This window comes from Carassius carassius, chromosome 8 (genome assembly GCF_963082965.1).
Source record: "Carassius carassius chromosome 8, fCarCar2.1, whole genome shotgun sequence".
Classification (NCBI taxonomy): domain Eukaryota; kingdom Metazoa; phylum Chordata; class Actinopteri; order Cypriniformes; family Cyprinidae; genus Carassius; species Carassius carassius.
The window spans coordinates 23,406,358-23,427,067 of NC_081762.1; the positions used below are offsets into that span (position 1 = coordinate 23,406,358).

General features: G+C 36.2%; 1 protein-coding gene across 1 annotated transcript in view; it reads right to left on the minus strand.

Annotated features, from left to right (window-relative positions):
* npr1a (natriuretic peptide receptor 1a) overlaps positions 1-20,710 on the minus strand; it is a 165,611-nt gene that overhangs the window by 48,387 nt on the left and 96,514 nt on the right. Inside the window, exon 5 of the mRNA XM_059556721.1 lies at positions 18,898-19,033. Coding sequence (XP_059412704.1) covers positions 18,898-19,033 — 136 coding nt within the window. The remainder of the gene's footprint in view (positions 1-18,897; positions 19,034-20,710) is intronic.

The window sequence follows — 20,710 nt, forward strand, 5'->3', positions numbered from 1 at the left end:
TACTCATTTTCAAGAAACATCTAAAGACTCATCTTTTTCGCCAGCACTTAACCAACTAATACTAGCACTTTTCCTTCTTTTCTTTTCTTTTCATTTAAAAAAAATAAAATAAAAACCTGACTATGCGTTCGGTACTAGACTAACTGAGACTTGTCATGGCACTTGTATACTGTTGTTGTTCTCTTGTTGACCTGACTGCTTCTATTGTTCTCATTTGTAAGTCGCTTTGGATAAAAGCGTCTGCTAAATGATTAAATGTAAATGTAAATGACAGCCTCCGCCCCTGATAAAATTGCCTCTCCTGAACGAGGAAAGGTGTTATGTGGTGACACTGGTCAAGACAAGAACACGGGGATGGGTAGATGAACCCCAGAGAGAAAGAGGATGTCAATAGACAATCTGTTGCAGACGGTTTAAGGATGTCCTCATGGACGGTGGGATGGGGTGGGGGGGTTGCGGGTGTGGTGAGATGGAGGGATGTGGGTTTCAACATGCACATCAAATGGCGCTAATTTATGAAGAAATCTGAGAGTGCCCAGGGAGTAGGGCTACAGGGATTAAGCCACTGGGAAGATGATCTCTTTGACTTCAGCAAACCCATGATGTAGGAAAGGAAAATGAGAAGTCACTCCAAAGGCATGCTGAGAATGGTAGATATGAAATGCAAAGTGGACATGTTTATGAGCTTCGACTCAAAAAGGAAAACAGTTTGTTTCCATAAGAATTGCAGAGCGCTGGTGAAACTGTGGGAGAGTAGCTGCACTGTGGTTTCCTGTGCAAAAATATTAAGCCTAACCCTAAAAACAAGTAGTTGGAGTAAAGTACCAGTTTACAAATTTGAAATTACATTACTAATTGGCAAGTAGGATTATTATAGTTAACTACAACCACAACATTCACTCTCCCCACCTACAATCCCTGACGGTACGAGACTCAAACCCACAACCTTTGGGTTGCGAATCCAACTCTCTAACCATTAAGCCAGAACTTACTTTAGTCTAAGTTTAAATCCTAAAATAACTAAAACAGAAAAATAAATAAATAAATAAATGAATAAATAAATAAATAAAAGCTATATCAATGTAGTAAAAATACTATAAATGACACTTAAAATTAATAAAACATAAACATAAATTTAAATAAAAACAGAAAATATAAAGATAAAAACTCGTTTAAACTATTAAATTGACAAAATTGCTTTTTAGTCCAAATAAAAAAAAAAATTCAGTAATAAATGGATCCACCAATATGCTCTAAACATTGTCAAAACAAGATACAATTACTAAATTAGGGGAGTAACAGTACACATATCTGTATCGAAAAGTTTCGATACAAGGCTTTTGGTTTGGTACACATGAGTAACCAACAAACACACCATTGTTTTTACCACTGCCTCAGTGAAACTTCATTGGAAACTTCCAGTTTTATATATTGTATACTTGTATACAATAAACAAAGTCTCATCTTTCAATTTATTATTTTTTTTTCAGGAAATTTAAACAACGTCTCTTTGATGTGGTGCAACAGATGACTGTATAAACGCCTCAGTTCAAACAGCTGCACAGAACGTGAGTGAGCGTGATAATCCCTTCCTCTTTACTTCTAGTTTTAATGTGAAATTAACATGAATGAACATCTCATGCCTCACGTAATCGCTCAATCACTGTTTCAGCCATGGAAAGACGTCAATAAAATAGCTTGTAAACAAAATGCCACGTAGCAATTTACCTCAGGCAAGTCATCAGTGTCCACAGCTTGTTAGTTTGCTAGAGAAATGAAGTCTAGAGCATTTCACTAAATAGTAGATTATATACTCGCTATAGTTTACTTTACCTGTTAATGATGTTAAGTATTTAATATATGTTTAAATAAATCTGTTATGAAACCTATTATGACAGCCACTGTGAAAAAGGAATATATTTCAAAAACAAAATAGAAATTTGATAATGTCAAATTTAATTTAAAAACTGCATTATGTGCAATTTATAGGTTTGATTATTATACTTACAAACAGGTAACTAGAGTCAACTGATGTCAGCGCTAGCTGGAGGCAGCAAAACAAAAGGGAAACTGGAGGCGGCCCATTTAAACCAGTATAGATTCGGCTAAGTAAGGAGCTTAAAATATCATCTTGTTCTGATGTTGGGTTCCAGAATCTATGTAATACAGCCTTAAATTAGAAATGTGATTGCATATCTACTGCCACTGCCAGACAAAAACAAAACAAAACAATGACAGCTCTAGTTAGACGCAATAAAACGAGTGGCTGGACAGAAACGAAGATTAAAAATGCTCGCCTTTGCAGCGCACACTTATTATCAGAAAAAGTTCAATCCATCCATCCATCCATCCATCCATCCATCTTCTTCCGCTTATCCGGAGCCGGGTCGCGGGGGCAGCAGTCTAAGCAGAGAACCCCAGACTTCCCTCTCCCTAGACACTTCCTCCAGCTCTTCTGGGGGGACACCGAGGCATTCCCAAGCCAGCCGGGAGAGATAGTCTCTCCAGCGTGTCCTAGGTCTTCCCCGGGGTCTCCTCCCAGTGGGACGCGCCCGGAACACCTTCCCGGGAAGGCGTCCAGGAGGCATCCGGAACAGATGCCCGAGCCACCTCAGCTGACCCCTCTCGATGTGGAGGAGCAGCGGCTCTACTCTGAGCTCCTCCCGGGTGACTCTAAGCGATCGCCCAGCCACCCTGCGGAGAAAATTCATTTCGGCCGCCTGTACCCGGGATCTTGTCCTTTCGGTCATGACCCAAAGCTCATGACCATAGGTGAGAGTAGGAACGTAGATTGACCGGTAAATCGAGAGCTTCGCCTGCGGCTCAGCTCTTTCTTCACCACGACAGACCGGTACATCGACCGCATTACTGCATAAGCTGCACCGATCCGTCTGTCAATCTCCCGTTCCATTCTTCCCTCACTCGTGAACAAGACCCCAAGATACTTAAACTACTCCACTTGAGGTGGAACTCTCCACCAACCTGAAGTGGGCAAGCCACCCTTTTCCGACTGAGGACCATGAAAAGTTCAATAAAGTATTGTATTTCGTTGTTATGGAAGAGTCTACAGATTTCTTGCCATATGTTTCTTGCATCTCACGATGTCGTGAGTCATGTCGTGTATAAAAAAAGTCAGTGTTCATGTTTGTAAAACAACAAACTGACAATTTATATATAATCATTTGTAATTGTATACAAATTGTTGTGATTTATTGTGGCTGGAACAATAATGTAGCTGTAAAAATAGTTGCCTGCTGAAATTGAAATATATACATCTTCATCATGACTAAATAGACACGGAGAGTTTGTCTTAACTATACACATTAGAAGTGATCCACCTCATAGTAACAATCCTGTCAGATCATCCATCCATCCATCAAGTTTAAGCTCTGTTCTTAACTCACAGTAATGTAAAAGGGCTCCCTATAAATTAGAGCATAAGCTGAGGTATATATATATTTGTTATAAATATGAGTTACAGTTGAATTTATTTAAAGAAAGAGCAGTTTGTTCGGTAAACCACTGATTAATAATAATAATAAAAAAATTCTTATAATTTTAAGCTTAAAAAATACTTTTTGAAAGATGTGTCTGAAAACAAGTTGATAACTGAATGGTGGCCAATATGACATATATGTTCAAGAAAAATAAATAAAACATGCAAAATGCCTTTACTTTTGAGTTTTACAACAAATCAATTCAGTACAATGTAATGTAGATTATGTAACAAAGATAGCCCATTTATCACTTCAGTACTTTTTTCATTACTTTTGAAAGAATAACAATAACTTTGACCAATACAATACAAACGTTATATTTAGTGCTTATGTGCAGACACCTCTCTAGTCCAATTAAGCGCAAAACTCAGATAATGACAAATGCACCTTATTAAAAAGAAAAAATCTAATGAAATAAGGAGAGTGAAAGTTTTAGTATACTAGAGAATGGACTGCACCTGGTAAAACAGTAAGCTTAATGCAGAGAGCATTCAGGCTGAATGTGCTGTGTAGCTAAACACTAGCATATGCTGCATGAATGTCTGTGCCAGCACTCAGTTAAACACAAACCCATGTGACTCAGCACAATATTCAGATCATATTACCACAGTACAGCCCTTACACTTCAATGAGCATGCGTATCAACCAACTTTTATGACTCACTGCAATTACGTGTTGATTAGCACACCATCAACATATCCAGGCGAGCTATTTTTAAAAGTATGTCTGTAATCGGTTTACAATTGACACTAAAGCTCTGCTCCTAAATGAATGATCTACACAACATTCAAAGACATCACAGTCATAACACTTTGTAAATAATTAAACATTTTAAACAAACCCCTTTAAAGTTTAAGTCTTTTATGCTTACCAAGGCTGTATTTGATAGAAAATACAGAAAAATTGTTAAAGTATTATGCCAATTTAAAATAATTGTAAAAGTAAATATATTTTTAATCGTAATTTATGATTTTTAGCATAATCCAGTCTTCAGTGTCACATGATCCTTCAGAAATCATTCTAACTTGCTGATTTGCTGCTTAAGAAACATTTAAGAAACAATTTTTATAGAAACTGAGATAATATTTTTCAGGACTCTTTGATGAATAGAAAGTTCAAAATAACAGCATTTATATGAAATACAAACATTTTGACACATTATAAATACATTTATGGTCATGTTTGATCAAATTAAATTTTTCTTGCTAAATGAAATGATTCATTAATTTCCCACATTTAAAAAAAGTAAATGTACTGACCCTTTATATTGTTTGGTACATTTACAGAGGAGACTGAGCTCAGAGAAACAAGTGAAATAAAGATGTTGGACTAGAGAAATATGGGCTATCATTTCCATACTTTAGTATTAAACATGAATTATACTTCGATTTCATGAGTATATTAGGAGAGGAGCTGCTTGTACAGGCAATAGCCTAACATCTTTTCAAATCCTGTCCAAAAAATATATCATTGCTAAAAAATTGAAAAATAAAAGTTTGCTCCATATTGAACATCTTAAAAAAATCCATTATAAACACAAACACTTGAAAGTGGTTTATGGGGTCCTTAAATATATGTGAAGAACCCTAAAATGGACTCCAAATTGTCATCTGTAAAGCATTTCAGCTTTCCCCTCCATTCAGTGTTTCCCACTGAATCTCAATCCCATCATCTCTCAGCCTCTCTCTGCTGAAGTGTCTCCTCCATCGCTGCTTTGACAGGATTTAGTCCACATCATCTTGCATGGAAACGAATGCTGATCTGAGGGCCACAGATCCTCAAAAGAATCTCATCACTGACCTCCTGCCCTCTGACCTGAGCTCAGGTCACAAGTAGCACAGTGGATTTATGAGCAGGATCTCGTGGGTGATAATGTAAGGTCAGAGGGTACAGCAAGAGAGCGCGGCGGAAAGCACTTAAAGTAATGGAAGTGAATGCCGCTTCAGTGTTATCATTCCTCCCTATGGGAAATCTGTTGCAGAGCCATTAACACCACTGTTAGATAAGTGTGCTGTGCACTGATGCATTTATTAAAAGCTCTGCACTGCTGCCTATTAACTATAGTGTAAAATAACTGTGCAAGCTCGAGGAAATCAAAATGTCACTGACATTAAACACAAGGCATCGGACTGGGTGTTCTCATGGGTTAAACATCAACAAATGAAGACAGAATTATTAATGTTATGTATTAAGCAGATGCCGTCTTATCACAGTAAGCAACAGTATATTTTTACTACACAGTCCATTTCCCTGGAGTCACCTGGGGTTAAGTGCCTTGCTAATGTAAAAGCCCTGCTGGGGTTTGAACCAACAGCCTTCCAGCCATGATCATGTACCACCAAACCACAGTCAAATAGCAAATTTGTCTTAAATGACAAATATGAATCATTAAAGCACAGAGAAGGATGCAGTCAACTGAGCAAAAGTGACTGATTTCAGATTAAAAATGCTGTTCTTTTGAACTTTCTACTAAGGATATTTAAGAGTTTGTATCATGGTTTCCACAAGAATATTAAAGGAGCCGTATGTAGGATTGTGTCCAAAACTGTTACTGCAATCATTATAAAAATACTGTAGAGCGGTGTATCTCCTCCCCCCTACCCCCTGACTCGAGGTTGCCAGATAAGCTGCAGGATTCAGCAGAAACGTAGGCTGCTTCAATGAGCTTCCAATGGCAAGTGACGAACAGACGTATACAGTAAGTTTTTTTTTCTGTTAATTATGTTTATGCTTCATGAGAGATATTTTGATAAGTAATTATGTATTTAAAAATGTACTAATTGTTATTAGTTAACTATAATAGTAAAGATTTATGCTCATATGTGACATTATAATCGTAAAGATGTATGCTCGTATGTGACAGTATAATCGTAAAGATGTATGCTCGTATGTGACAGTATAATCGTAAAGATTTATGCTCGTATGTGACAGTATAATCGTAAAGATTTATGCTCGTACGTGACAGTGTAATCGTAAAGATGTATGCTCGTATGTGACAGTATAATCGTAAAGATGTATGCTCGTATGTGACAGTATAATCGTAAAGATGTATGCTCGTATGTGACAGTATAATCGTAAAGATGTATGCTCGTATGTGACAGTATAATCGTAAAGATGTATGCTCGTATGTGACAGTATAATCGTAAAGATTTATGCTCGTATGTGACAGTATAATCGTAAAGATTTATGCTCGTACGTGACAGTGTAATCGTAAAGATGTATGCTCGTATGTGATAGTATAATCGTAAAGATGTATGCTCGTATGTGACAGTATAATCGTAACGATGTATGCTCATATGTGACAGTATAATCGTAAAGATGTATGCTCGTATGTGACAGTATAATCGTAAAGATGTATGCTCGTATGTGACAGTATAATCGTAAAGATTTATGCTCGTACGTGACAGTATAATCGTAAAGATGTATGCTCGTATGTGACAGTATAATTGTAAAGATGTATGCTCGTATGTGACAGTATAATCGTAAAGATGTATGCTCGTATGTGACAGTATAATCGTAAAGATGTATGCTCGTATGTGACAGTATAATCGTAAAGATGTATGCTCGTATGTGACAGTATAATCGTAAAGATGTATGCTCGTATGTGACAGTATAATCGTAAAGATGTATGCTCGTATATGACAGTATAATCGTAAAGATTTATGCTCGTACGTGACAGTATAATCGTAAAGATGTATGCTCGTATGTGACAGTATAATCGTAAAGATGTATGCTCGTACGTGACAGTATAATCGTAAAGATGTATGCTCGTATGTGACAGTATAATCGTAAAGATGTATGCTCGTATGTGACAGTATAATCGTAAAGATGTATGCTCGTATGTGACAGTATAATCGTAAAGATGTATGCTCGTATGTGACAGTATAATCGTAAAGATGTATGCTCGTATGTGACAGTATAATCGTAAAGATGTATGCTCGTACGTGACAGTATAATCGTAAAGATGTATGCTCGTACGTGACAGTATAATCGTAAAGATGTATGCTCGTATGTGACAGTATAATCGTAAAGATGTATGCTCGTATGTGACAGTATAATCGTAAAGATGTATGCTCGTACGTGACAGTATAATCGTAAAGATGTATGCTCGTATGTGACAGTATAATCGTAAAGATGTATGCTCGTATGTGACAGTATAATCGTAAAGATGTATGCTCGTACGTGACAGACAGAACGGTAGCTGTTAGTCTAACTTGTAATGTTGTTTTCCTCAGCGTCTCAGCATAATGACAGAGAAACGGGCTCCTATAATGCATTGCTAATGTTAGCATACGTCCATGTGAGCTAACGTTATGTTACTTTGCACAAACATGCATAACTTTGTTCGACTGTCATGAATATATGAAATGTCCATTGACATCAAGTACAAGTTAGCCAAGCATAGATGAATCTTACCTGTCCAGGAGAAAATTAGCAACGTTGGCGTCTGTGTTCAAATTCTTCTCCGTTTTCAGCCGTCTCCATCTTTCAAAAGCATCTCCAATACAAATTCTGGTTTTATTTCGGATTTTTTCACGACGAATTTCTGAATTATAACGAGGTCTTTTTGATTTAGTAACATTAGACATTTTTATCCGACTGGGGTTAGGGTAGATTACAGCAAAGCTGGCAACACGGATCCCGAAACACTACTGACTTCGTGATTGTTAGATAGGTGGAGGGAGGCGCGTCAGGCCAAAACACAAAATGACAACATCAACATCAGTTGAGGGCTGCAAGTCCACTTTTTAAATGACAATATCCTGGCCGGACTACTGTTGTCAGTGATATAAGTATTTGAAATGAACATGATTTCTTAATGTCTAGTGACACATCAGGGCCATTTTATGATTAATTGAAATAGATTTCTTACATACAGCTCCTTTAAGCAAATCTTTTCAACATTAATAATTAGAAATGTTTTCGAGCAGATATTCAGCATATTAGAATGATTTCTGAAAGATCTTGTGTCACTGAAAACTGGAGTAATTATGCTTCATGATAGAAAGTAATGATAGAAATGATTAAAGTTAAATTTATTAATTTAATAAAAATAATTTCACAGTATTACTGTTGCACTGCAAGCTTTAATCACATGCATGCAGCATTGCTGAGCATGAGACTTAAAAAATAAAAAAATAAAAACAAGAAGAAAAAGGAGAAAAAAACATTTACAGTATATAAAGTCTATTAATTAGGTTTCAGTGCTACTGGTAATAAATAATTATGATTTTTAAGCATATGTTGCTTTGTGGTGAATTTTGAAAACGTTCCAAAATTGCTACATGGTTTTCAGGACTGTAAATTTAACTTCTAATGAAGTACACATGCTTTGAATTTGAGTTTCACTCTCTTTAAGTCTTCTCAGTAAGCTATAGAGGGTGAATTGTGGCTAAGTTCATGTCAGAGCAGCCTTTTGACACTCACAAACACAAACATTATAAATCTACAGTAATGTTTCATTAGACTATCTGTGATTTACTTAATGTTTAATAAAAAATCCTCAAAAATTTCGACACGCATAAATTGTGTTGATATTTTTAGGCAATGCAATCATTTATCAATCAGTAAACAAGTAAAAGTCTTTAAGTATGCAAGTACAGATTTTCTCTAAAACACTGTATACAGTTATAGAAGTCATACATGTTGTGATTCACTGTGAATAACTATACACAAACTATCTTGGTTTCATAAAAAAAAGTACATGTACTTGAGGTTTTAGAGCTACTGGTTATTTCTAGTTTAAATATCTCAATTATGAGTTTATATCACACAATCCTGACTGTGAGTTGATATTACACAAAAAAAAATCATGCGAGATACGTCAGAACTGTGAGATGTAAAATTGCATGAACTAACCCCCCAAACTGTGAGATAAAAAGTCACAATTACATTTTACAATTTTTTTTATTCACTGGCAGAAATGGCCTTCCTTACAGTTGGTTAGAGGGACTTCTTAACTACAGCTTTTTTTCAGTGTTCAGATGGATAAAGGTTTTTTTCAAATTCTTTGTTATTCAGAGTCTATACCAGACCCCAGCTTCTAAACTCAAAGATTTCCTCAGGCAGCCAGTCATGTGAAGTGCTAATCTGATGTTGCACAGAGATCAAAAAGAGACACACTGAGAGCGTGAGACATCCTTGTGGATGAAACATCTGGAACCTAACTGGAAGAAGAAAGCTCGAGAAGAATGCAGGGGACTGAATGCAACATGATGGAAGACACAGGATGAGATTGTGATATATGGGGTGCCAGAACAGACATAATACAGCCTCGCATATCTGCTGCCACTGCCAGACAAAAAAACTGTTGACAGCTATGGTAAAACACGATAAAACGAATGGACTGGACAGAAACGTTTGTAAAAAATGCTAGTGTTTGCAGCACACACTTATTGAAAAGATTCAATAAAGTATTGTCTTTTGTTGTTATGGATGCATCTACAGATTTCTTTCCATATGTTTCTTGCATCTCACGATGTTGTGTACGAAAAAATGTCTGTGCATGTGTCTAAAACAACAAAATGACGTTTTATATGTAATCATTTGTAATTGTATGTACATTGTTGTGATTTATTGTGGCTGGATAAATAATGTAGCTTTAAAAATAGTTGCCAACTGAAATTGAAATATACATCTTCATCGTGACTAGATAGACATGGAAAGTTTGTTTTTACTATACACATTAGATGTGATCCACCTAGTAACAATCCTGTCAGATCGTCCATTCTTTGAGTGAGAGTGTAATGTTACAGGTCGGCCGATCTGGTTTCGTGATTAAAGTTAACCTTTTCGACATGTTTCAGTGTTGTTGTTGCTGAGCAATGTTATGGACACAATGTTGTCTGGGGGTTTGACAGAAGGAGGACGTTCTGATGTCAGCTTTTTACGGAAGTCACAACGGTTCGTGAAAAATCATTGCTACTTTAACAAGGCTGTGTGCATTTTAATGTGGACTGACTGTTTTGAAATTTATATGGTAGTTACATAGCCCCTAGACCTCAGTTATCGTGAAAAAAGCCAGAAAATTTCAACTTTGACAATATGGGACCTTTAATACACCTCAGATGATGAAGGATAAAAACAAGGAAATGCAGAAAGAGGACAGCATTGATTGGATGAGAGTGAGTGTGTGATGAAAATAAAAAGTACTTAGGAAGTTCTTAACAGCTTCATCGCAGGTGTTTCTCCTAAGATTCTTTAGCGGAAATAAAAAAGACTGGTGCTGTCAATCGACTGATTTATTTAATCAAGATTGCACATGTTTTTGAATTTAATTCTAATAAAAGACCTCCACATCTAATAATAGCCTTCTGAGGTACACCCTTTTATAAACTAAATGGTCTCAAGTCAAATGCGTACCTGGGGGCACGTTTTCGCGATATGCGAAATACGTACCAATAAGTAAATATCACTGCAGTTTCCAAAAGAAATGAACACTAGAGGCAGTAAAACTCCAACACCTTTTATTCTTTTTCACACAAATTTACAGAGTTTCGATTAATAAAACGTAATTTTCACACAATTACTTGAAGAATATCATGTTATGAATTTAAAACAATATTAAAATGCTGGGAGATATGAAAACTGATGCTTTTGAATTTTAGCATTGCACATATCCAGCTTCATATCTATGGGTTTTCAGAGGCGTGGAGCTCTGGTTGGAACCCTTTGTAACCATGGTTCAACAAAGCAGTTCAAATCTGCATATAAAAGTTGAAATGGCATGGTTGCATCAACAAATGCATTTTTAAACAAGTTTTGCATTTGTTAACACTATCAGGCAGGTTTAGGATTGGGTTTGGTGTAGGGCAGATTTCCAACACGGTAGAGCATTAACTTCTAGCGACAGTCCCTGATATTTAAATTCTGAACCACCACAATATGTACCAGAAACAATGTAATAAAAACACACCGATATGTTCCTAGATAAACGTAATAAAAACGTGCCAGGGTTCACATATTGAGCCCATGTTTTAGCCTCACTCAGTGGACATTTCTCTTTGAAACTGCTGCGATATGTTCAGTAAGGTATTTGCCATGAGACTGGGTTGATACAAACACACATACATACAGCTCATCAGATATGATAAACGCAGAAGCTCAGATATTCAAACCTAATGTCTCACAACCAAAGCTCATGACAGAGGCACATGCATTATTTTTTTTATTTTAGTGTGCCTTTATGATCTTTTGGATCTTCGAAGTTTTGGTTACCTCAACTCTCAAAAGTGATTTTATAAAAAATATCTAAATTTGTGTTAAACCAAAGTCTTACGTGTTCGACATGACATGTGGATGAGTAAATGATGAGGTTTAATTTTTGGGTGAACTAACCCTTTAACATTGTTACATTGTTTAACATTGAACATTGTTTTGCATTTTATGGACTTAATTTACATATAAAATGTGACAAAATGTTTTTGCTGCCAACTTGTTTTCAACAGTCTCTGATGCCCGTTACATTTGAGTTTGTACAAATTACAGAGTTCGCCTGTGGGTCATACTTCAAACTTATTGTGCTTTGATGATAATTAAGGGTGCTATAAGTGATTTTTTCTTTCTAAACCACTGATTTCCTACTGTAATTCCTACTGTAGGTTTTCCTGCAACATATGTGTAAGCGAGAACCTTTCTTTAAAATACATTTGATTTACAAAATTAATTTCAACATCTACAGAGCTCTCTAAAGGCTTCTCAATACAAGCCACTCTCATTTCGTGTTTAGCTGTTCCCTGAAGGAGTTATTGGTTTGTTGGGTGTTGCTGTGCTTCATGTAGTAGAGAGAGAAGCCTGGGAGATTGTATTTGTCTGTGGTAAATATCGTGAGATTGGATTTATGCACAGTGGGTCATTGGAGAGAGAGAAGATAATGGGGATTTCAGGTGGATAAATGGATGGGTGGAGAAGGAGATGAAGCAGATATGTGAGGGGCGTCAGGAGTGTTGGGACAGGGAAAAGAAGAACAGGCAATTTGAGGAGCTTGATGGCATTTGTGTTTAAATTGGGGACATATTAAATCCAAACAAACTGCGGAGGGGGATTATCCAGTCACAAACAATTTAAATAGGATTCTGGCATTACAGAAGTATGAGGTGATTCTGCTGTGAACTTCTGAATTTCCCTCAATCGCATATCAGTGATTGAATATGCAATAATGTTTCTCACAGCCGCAGAGAAGCCCGCTGTTTTTTGTTGAGAGAACAAGAGTAGTCATTACATCCACAGATTCAGTCTTTTTCAAGGACTATGTGTTGTTGTAATGGCTTTTTTAATAAAAAAAAAAACAAGAAACAAGAAAAGAATCACCATGTGTTTATAGTTCATGACTAATACAGCATTATCCTTAAGTACAAATCACTTTTGTTCATGTTTCTTTCAGTTGTTTTTTTCCCATTTGTTTTCTTAGTTCTTTGTTTTTGCTTTATTTTTTCATTTATTTGTGCACTACATTCCTTCCACGATTTTTCTAATATTTGTTCATATGTAATTTGTTTTTTGTTTGCTTTTGGATTAGTTCAGATTTTTTTGTTCATTTGTTTTTTCTTTTGTTTGTTTTAGCATTAGTTTTTATTTTCCTTTCATTTGTTCCCTCTTTCTGAAATTCATATTTTTGTTTGCTCTTTTTTGTTTTTGCATTAGTTTAATTGTCCTTTCAGTTGTTTGTTCGTTCTAATATAAGTTTATATTCATTCTTTAATTTGTTTGCTTTTGCATTAGTTCTTATTTTCCTTTCATTTGCTTGGTTTTCCTCATTTATTAATATTTTTTATATGTTCAATTTTTCTTTTGTTTCCTTGTGCACTTGTTCTTATTTTCCTTTCTTTTGTTTGTTCTTTCTTATGTTTGTTTACCCAGAAAAAAAAGACATTCTGGTTGTTTGTGGAACCTATTGTTCATGAGTCAAGATTAGATATTTTGTGGACAGGAGCCCTAAGCATAGCTGAAGCTTTCACTACAACACACGTCATACCACAGAACGTGAAACTGAACTGCTGTAAACTAGAAACTCAATGCAGAGAGTTTTATTTTGCCTTGTCAAGCTTTTGAAGTATTGATTAATGTAATTGTTAGTGTTTTTAAATAAAAGTTTTCTAAACATCATCAACTTTTTTTGTTAGCTGTTCTTTGAATACACATTAGCTCGTTTCATCTTTCGTTTGTTTGTTTATAAGAGTTTTTCGGCTCAGGTCCTGGGGAGCTGCTGTCCTGCTGAGTTTAGTTCTGACTCTAATCCAACACACCTGCCATCTTCAGATGTGGAGCTGAACTCTGCCAAACAGTGGCATGGACAAGGAGTTAAAGAACTTAAAGAACTCCAAGTTTGCTATTTCTTGTTTATTTGTTCCTTTTCCTTTCTTTAATTTGTTCATTTAGATTTTCATTTTCAATTTCAACATGCTTATGTGAAACAAACACATACAAATACAAACACGAACACGCACTGACACATCAATGCACACAAATACACTGAGCGGTTCTTGTGTGGGATCAGGATCGATTTGTTATGAATCCCTTATTTACACTAACTCAAAAGAATGTGTTATGCAACACTGTAAAAAAAAAAACGTAGATTCTACGGTAAAACGCTGGCAGCTGGGGTTGCCAGAATTCCACCGTAAAGTTACGGGTAAAACATTTTTTTCTTTTACGGTTGGCAGCCATTGTCATTGTTGTTTCTACGGTTAAATCTGGTGCTTGAGTCAATGATTTACTGTAAAATAAAAAGTATTAACTTTAGGAAAAAACATTTTTATAAACAACGGTTTTATACCTTAAAAAATACAGTTACATTGTTGTAGGTTTAACGGTTTTACTTTATATTTACAGTTTAATACCATAATTTAACTGATATAATATTAATATACGAACTTATTGAAGCACTGAAATCTGTTTTGTACCTTTGTATTACACTGGTAACCACCAAAAGCAGGTGGTGATGAGAGAGTCATGTGGTGAAACAAAGCCCATCACAAGCAGCTTTTAAATAATAAGATACATAGAAGGTGCACGGTGTCATTCACACAAGCACTAAACACCATCATGGTGAGACTCATTAAACTGAAATATGCAATAAACATTAATTTAACAACATTTTATGTAACATACAAACCTAATAAACATAACAGATGAGAAAAAATTAAGAAGAAACATAGTTATTTCAAAGAAAAAACATCAAATTCAAACAAAATTTGAAATGCAACGCAGAGAATTCTGGGAACGTAAGTTTACGGTTTTTCCCTGTAAAGTTTACAGGAAATTACCGTTAACCAGTAAACAGGTTTGTACTGTAGCATTTTCACAGTTTTTTACCGTTAAAATCACAGTCATTTTTTACAGTGAAGCTAACAAGTTATATAAAACCTAAACCCATAGAACACACAAAACTGACTATAAGGGTCTAAACTGAGCCACAGTTTTCCTCTAAAGCCTATTTCCTTTTTAAATGCCTTTCCTAATCATTGAGATGTACTGCTCTGTGATTTGAGTGTGACTTGATTGTGGGTGTTAGACCTTGTTGTAAAGACGGGTAAGATTGCCAATTGGCAGTGTGTGCTGTACTTAGACTGGTGCTGGTTGAACCCTTAAGGGGATATTGAGCACAAGCTGCAGAGCAAACTAAACACAGCTTATTAATGAGCTCAGGCAGACAAAAGACAGGAAGAGAAAAAAGACTGAAAAAGACACGGCCTGTAGAACTGGAGAAATGACAGGCATTTCTTTTCCCCCATTAGTGTCCAGTTTGCTTTTTTAAACAAACTCACTCTTTGCCAGAAATCTCATTTTGGAGCTGAATGAGACACCTGCGATCTAAAGATAAAGACACCTGGAGGAGCAGAACGTCTCCATGCAGCTCAATCTGAGGCCCTAATAATCTCCAAGTTGATCCAAGTGGCAGGAACCGAAAAAAGGTGCCTTCATAAGATATTTAATAAGCAGTTTAGCTGAGTAGCATTCAAAATAAATGTCCAAACAAACTTACTATACTTGTGTCTTCTGTTCTGCACAGTGCCTCGCTGAACCATGTGTAATAGTTTCCATTCAGCAGTTTGTGCTGTGAATCATGAGCTGTTGCACCTGCACTCTCAGAGCAGAATGATACATGTAGGGGTGTCCCTGACTAAGGATTTTCATAGTCAAATAGGAATTTTCGAATCATTCCGATATTCAACTGATAGTCTAATCAAATGTTTGGGGGCGGGGCAAAATACATTAACGAGTCAAGTCAGACCTTCGACTAACATAATTACTGATGTTAACACACAGGGACAATGTGTAACGAATACCTTGCAGATATAAACGAGGTAAATAATGTTTCATGTTTTGATGAAAAGAGGCGAAACCATAACAATTAAAGGTCCCATGACATGGATTATTTCCTTTTCTTTAAATGCTTTTTAATGTTTCCTTAGGTGTACTTATATTGTTAGTATGATTTTTACATTTAAAATTTAGAAATAAAAAGCATTTTTATATCCTGATAATAGCCCTCTGGCTTGAATGCTCTGTTTGAAGAGGCGTGTCTGCTGTGAGACTCACGAGTAAACAAGAACTGTTGTGATTGGCTGACATCTTTGCATTTGAAATGTGTATTACATGTGGACCCCTCTCAAGTCTCAAATAAATATATATATATATATATATATATATATACTTCAGCTGTCGAGATTAACGAATCGTGGATTTGTTGATTATATAATTATTTTTTCGATCTTTTCCCATCACATGAAAGGCTGCAGTGATGAGCATTGAGTAAACAGAGTCTGTTTATCGCGTGAATGCAGTGATCTCGTCATTATTGCAACACGTTTTCTCTCACAAAATGCTTTCACCACAACTAACAGCAAACACATGAATACAGTAAGAGCTTCGTTGTGCAGCATAACAGCGTCATTCATTGCAGTTTGGGCAAGAGTGCAGATATCCTCGCGATGTGTGACAGCTCCGAAAAAAAGGGAGCGTTCTTTGATCGCTCTCTGTAGTTAAATCACAATTTAAATAACAGATTTGTTTCATGCTACTAAGAGAAACAACGTGAAGTTGATCGTTTAGTCACTGGCTTGATTCAGTGATGCATAAACAGTATTAAACGATTTAGAAAGAAAGTCTGTGTGAACTTGAATAATTAGCTACACATCAGAAATCACTGATCACAGATCAGGCATTAATAAACACTGTTACTCACTGTTTGTGCCGGTGCTGTCGAAGCCATATCATAAAAGTCTGTTTGTAACGCCTGTGCTGACATTGCGACTGAATTATATGTAAATATTTGGGCGGGCAAAGCAGAGAAAGGGGAGGTAACATTTCTCTTTACAACGTCACAAAGAGGAGATTCCAGATCAGCCCGTTTGAGCTTCCATTTTCTCAAAGGCAGAGAAAGATAGTAAAATCTCGATTTGCACCGATTAAAATTTTTAGAAACTTGGGGACCACATACAGGCTAGGGGAACTCATATTAATGTTAAAAAACCTCAGAAAGTGAAATTTTCATGTCATAGGACCTTTAACTTTTTTTTTTTTTTATACAATAGTTCTCTCATTATAACGTTATCCTAAAACATTATCAGTTAATGTTCTGCATTTCTGTTTTGATCTGTGCGCGCTGAAAATGACCAGTAGAGTGATTCGTTTTTAATCAATGAGATTCAACCGCTGATCTATATATGTTCTATATTATAGATCAGTGGATTCAACTCATAATTTCATATAGAATATGCTTTGTTATTTATACAACATACCGTTAATATTAAGACTTATAGGCTATTTGCAAAAAGGGCCCGAATGCACATGAACATATCTGCGGGGCTCTGAATGCGAACTCCTATTGTGGACGCGTTCTTCACAAAACAATGTGCAAAAACTCTAAACTCTAAAAATTGAAAGCATTTTAGTATAATGGTCTTCTCATTATAATAGTATGTATATAACAGTCCCAGTCATAGTTATTAATATTCTGCATTGTAGTTTGACCTGCTCGCGCTGTGCACTGAAGAGATATCACAGTAGTACTACAATGAAGCGCTTCACTCAAAACCAAAAGCATCTTATATCAGGTAAATAATATATTCACAATATATATACACCGGCTGAAATGTTTTGAAATCACTTGTACCCTACCTGTTCTAAAAAATTCAGACTCTGCCTGTGTCAGTTTGAGTCTTGAGCTTTAAATCCCTGCCGCCAAGATGCTCCTCTGTCGGTCACGGATTATGGAAAGTGAAACACAAATCTATAGGGGTGGTTGGATTTATTCACGCACTTTGAAATATTTATTTGAAGCTTCTTTCTTTTCAGATTCTTATTAACGGCTTTATCATAATAGGCTGCATATTAACTTATTGGGAGAAAACCGCAAGTTCTTTGTGAAATCAGACATTTGAGCGCTCACATATAGTCAAACTGGCATAATCAATAACACCCCGCGAATATTCGACTGTTAGATTGGTAGTCGAATCAGGCTCCTTGAATCAAAGCATAGATTCGTCGACTATTCGGGGTCACCCCTAAATACATGCAAGCTGTATTATTACTAATCACAACTGTAATATTATAGAGAACTGTGTTTTATACAATGTGCGGATAAACTGTCTAGGTGACTTCTAGTCTCAGCCACAGGCATTATGCCTGTAGGTCGCCCACAGTCCATTCAATGACTCTCTGATTCATACTGCTCACAGAACAAGAACAAGAAAGGACTCAGTGTGGCAAGCTCTAATCTGATTTGGTTGACATTACGCAAATTACAGGTGTGAGAATACACTGTTTACAGGCTTCCTATTAGTCCACATTGTGAGAGAACTGAAAAGGTACTGGGTTGATAAAATTAGCACTTTTGGGAAGTAAATACATTTTATTTAATCTGAGGATAAAATAATCACTGGATTGGTTACTTCATGCATTTAGACTGACAGGATTGCTAATTCATTATGCACATTGAATTTACACTTATTTCCATTTAAGCATGTCTCCTCAGAACAGATATTAATTGGATCTACCCTTCCTGTTCTAAATGCAAATGCTAACATTATCCCAGGCAATGTTATTTTCTGTCGAACATTCTTTTCACTCTACATTGCAATTAGTGTTCCCAGAAATTAACAAACATCTGTATTCAGGCATAGTTCCATTCCAGAAAAGGAAAAAAAATTTTGTTTGCACGTTTTAGCTACAGTGTATGATCAGTAAAAGTTAACAACCAGGTTGGTGGCATGAAATCTTTGAAAGACATTCATTAATAACTAGCAAAAGTGCTCTTAGAGCGTGAAAAAAGTAAAAATAGTGGTTGGTGACACATTGGTCAAAATGGTCTCTTGCTCAGAACAAGCTGCAGACCTTTTGTCACTTAGCATAAAAATCTGGCCGTGTGAGACGATAGATGACTTTAAGCAGAACTGACCATGGTATGTGCGATTCCACATCCTCTTATTGATAACGTCCCCTGGGGGCCTTGCACCCGACCGATCCAGAGTCTCATTTAGGGCATGAGAATACAGCATGACTCCATCGTGGAATGAGCCAGAAATCAGATTCATCTGGAAGAGAGAAAGCGCACAAATTACATCCTAGAATTAAATCTCTAAATAACTGGGGCTTCAAAATTCCATTACCTTTATTAGATTACCAGGTCTCTAGAGACCACAGTGAAACTATTTTTGAAGAGCACTTGACAGTATCACAAGACTGTTATTCGATGACCCACACGAGACTGTGTGCTGAGAAAAAAATTTGCCGTTCCTAAATCTGCTCTGCTTCACTGTTTAATATCACACATTCCTCCTAAATATGTTGAAATACATTCTGTTTCTCTTGCTCCATGTGTTCATTTTAACACACAGAGTATTTGTTTGTTAATCAAAATTAATTCTAATATGGTTATAAGAAGTTAAAGGTACAATTTGTAAGATATTTGCACTAAAATATAAAAAAACACTAGGATAGTGTTATATATTTTGTCCAGCTGATCACTAACAATATCTCTAATGTTTTCAACTACTTGTACATCATGAGAAAATTCCCATTCTAAACAGTGACATGGGGCAGTGCAGTCGCCTGTCAATGACGTTAGTTACTCTTTGTTACGGCCTTTACTGACTTAGAAACCACATGACAACAGTGTCATGGACAAATGCGGAAGTAGTGTCTAGCGTCCAGCAAACCTCTAGCTTGCTTCAAGCAGTTCCTTATTTAATTCTTGCACATTTTATGGTGGATTGTGTTACTTATTTATGGAGCATAATTACGGTTTACCGTCTGCCGCTGGTTCTGTCGACAAGGACAGCTCCCGTAAACGTAAGCGTGCGGGCCAACCAGATGACCCAAAAAGAGTTTGTGACAAGAGGAGAGAAAGAGCGAGGATCAATATTGGTGTTGCATTTTCTAGATGGAGAGAGCTTCGCGACAAACTTCAACTAGAAAGAGATGCCGATCTCGCTTATGTTTTACTCGACAGGTGAGTTGTTTTGATTCCTATCTTTACAGAAAATGTATGCTATTATAACGATCAACAAGATTAGTATTATGGGGCATACGCCGAACGTGGGTCATCGCGTCCCTAGACCCGCGCGAGGACGCGTCTGATCCATAGTCTGATCGCGTCTTTGCATTGACTTTGTATGTAATCTACTCATGCAAATTGTTGAACTTGTGTTTGCTATGTATGCCCATTATTGTGTTAGAATGTACACCAGTGTATATTATTGTTGAACAAGTGGTAATTGTTTTCATATCGTCTGATTGATGGCCGTCAGCGGTTGGGTAGAAGACAAAAAATCCCATCATTCCACGCTCTTCTTAGCATCATCAAACCACGCGATTGTTATTGTTTTGGTAGTGCGTCCTCTAGTGGCAGCTCCTACAACCTGTACTTTTAATCATTGAGAACTATTTTAAATCAATCCATAATTTTGTTAGTTCATAAAAACTATACAGTATATTGCAAATATATAAATATGCGCTTTCATCATGTTTCATGCAAAGTTTTTTTGTAAAGCTCAGCATGTCTATGCATATCTGCTGTGCAGTACTGCATGGCTCACGCTCTCTGTGTGATTGCTGTTATGTCATGTCAAATTAATATCAATGTATTGCCATTTAATTTCTTACGCTTTACTTGAGTAAGTAAACAACCATAATCACAGAAATAAATTACATTTTAAAATATAGTAAAAAAGGAAATTTCACAATATTACTGTTTTACTGTATTTTTGATC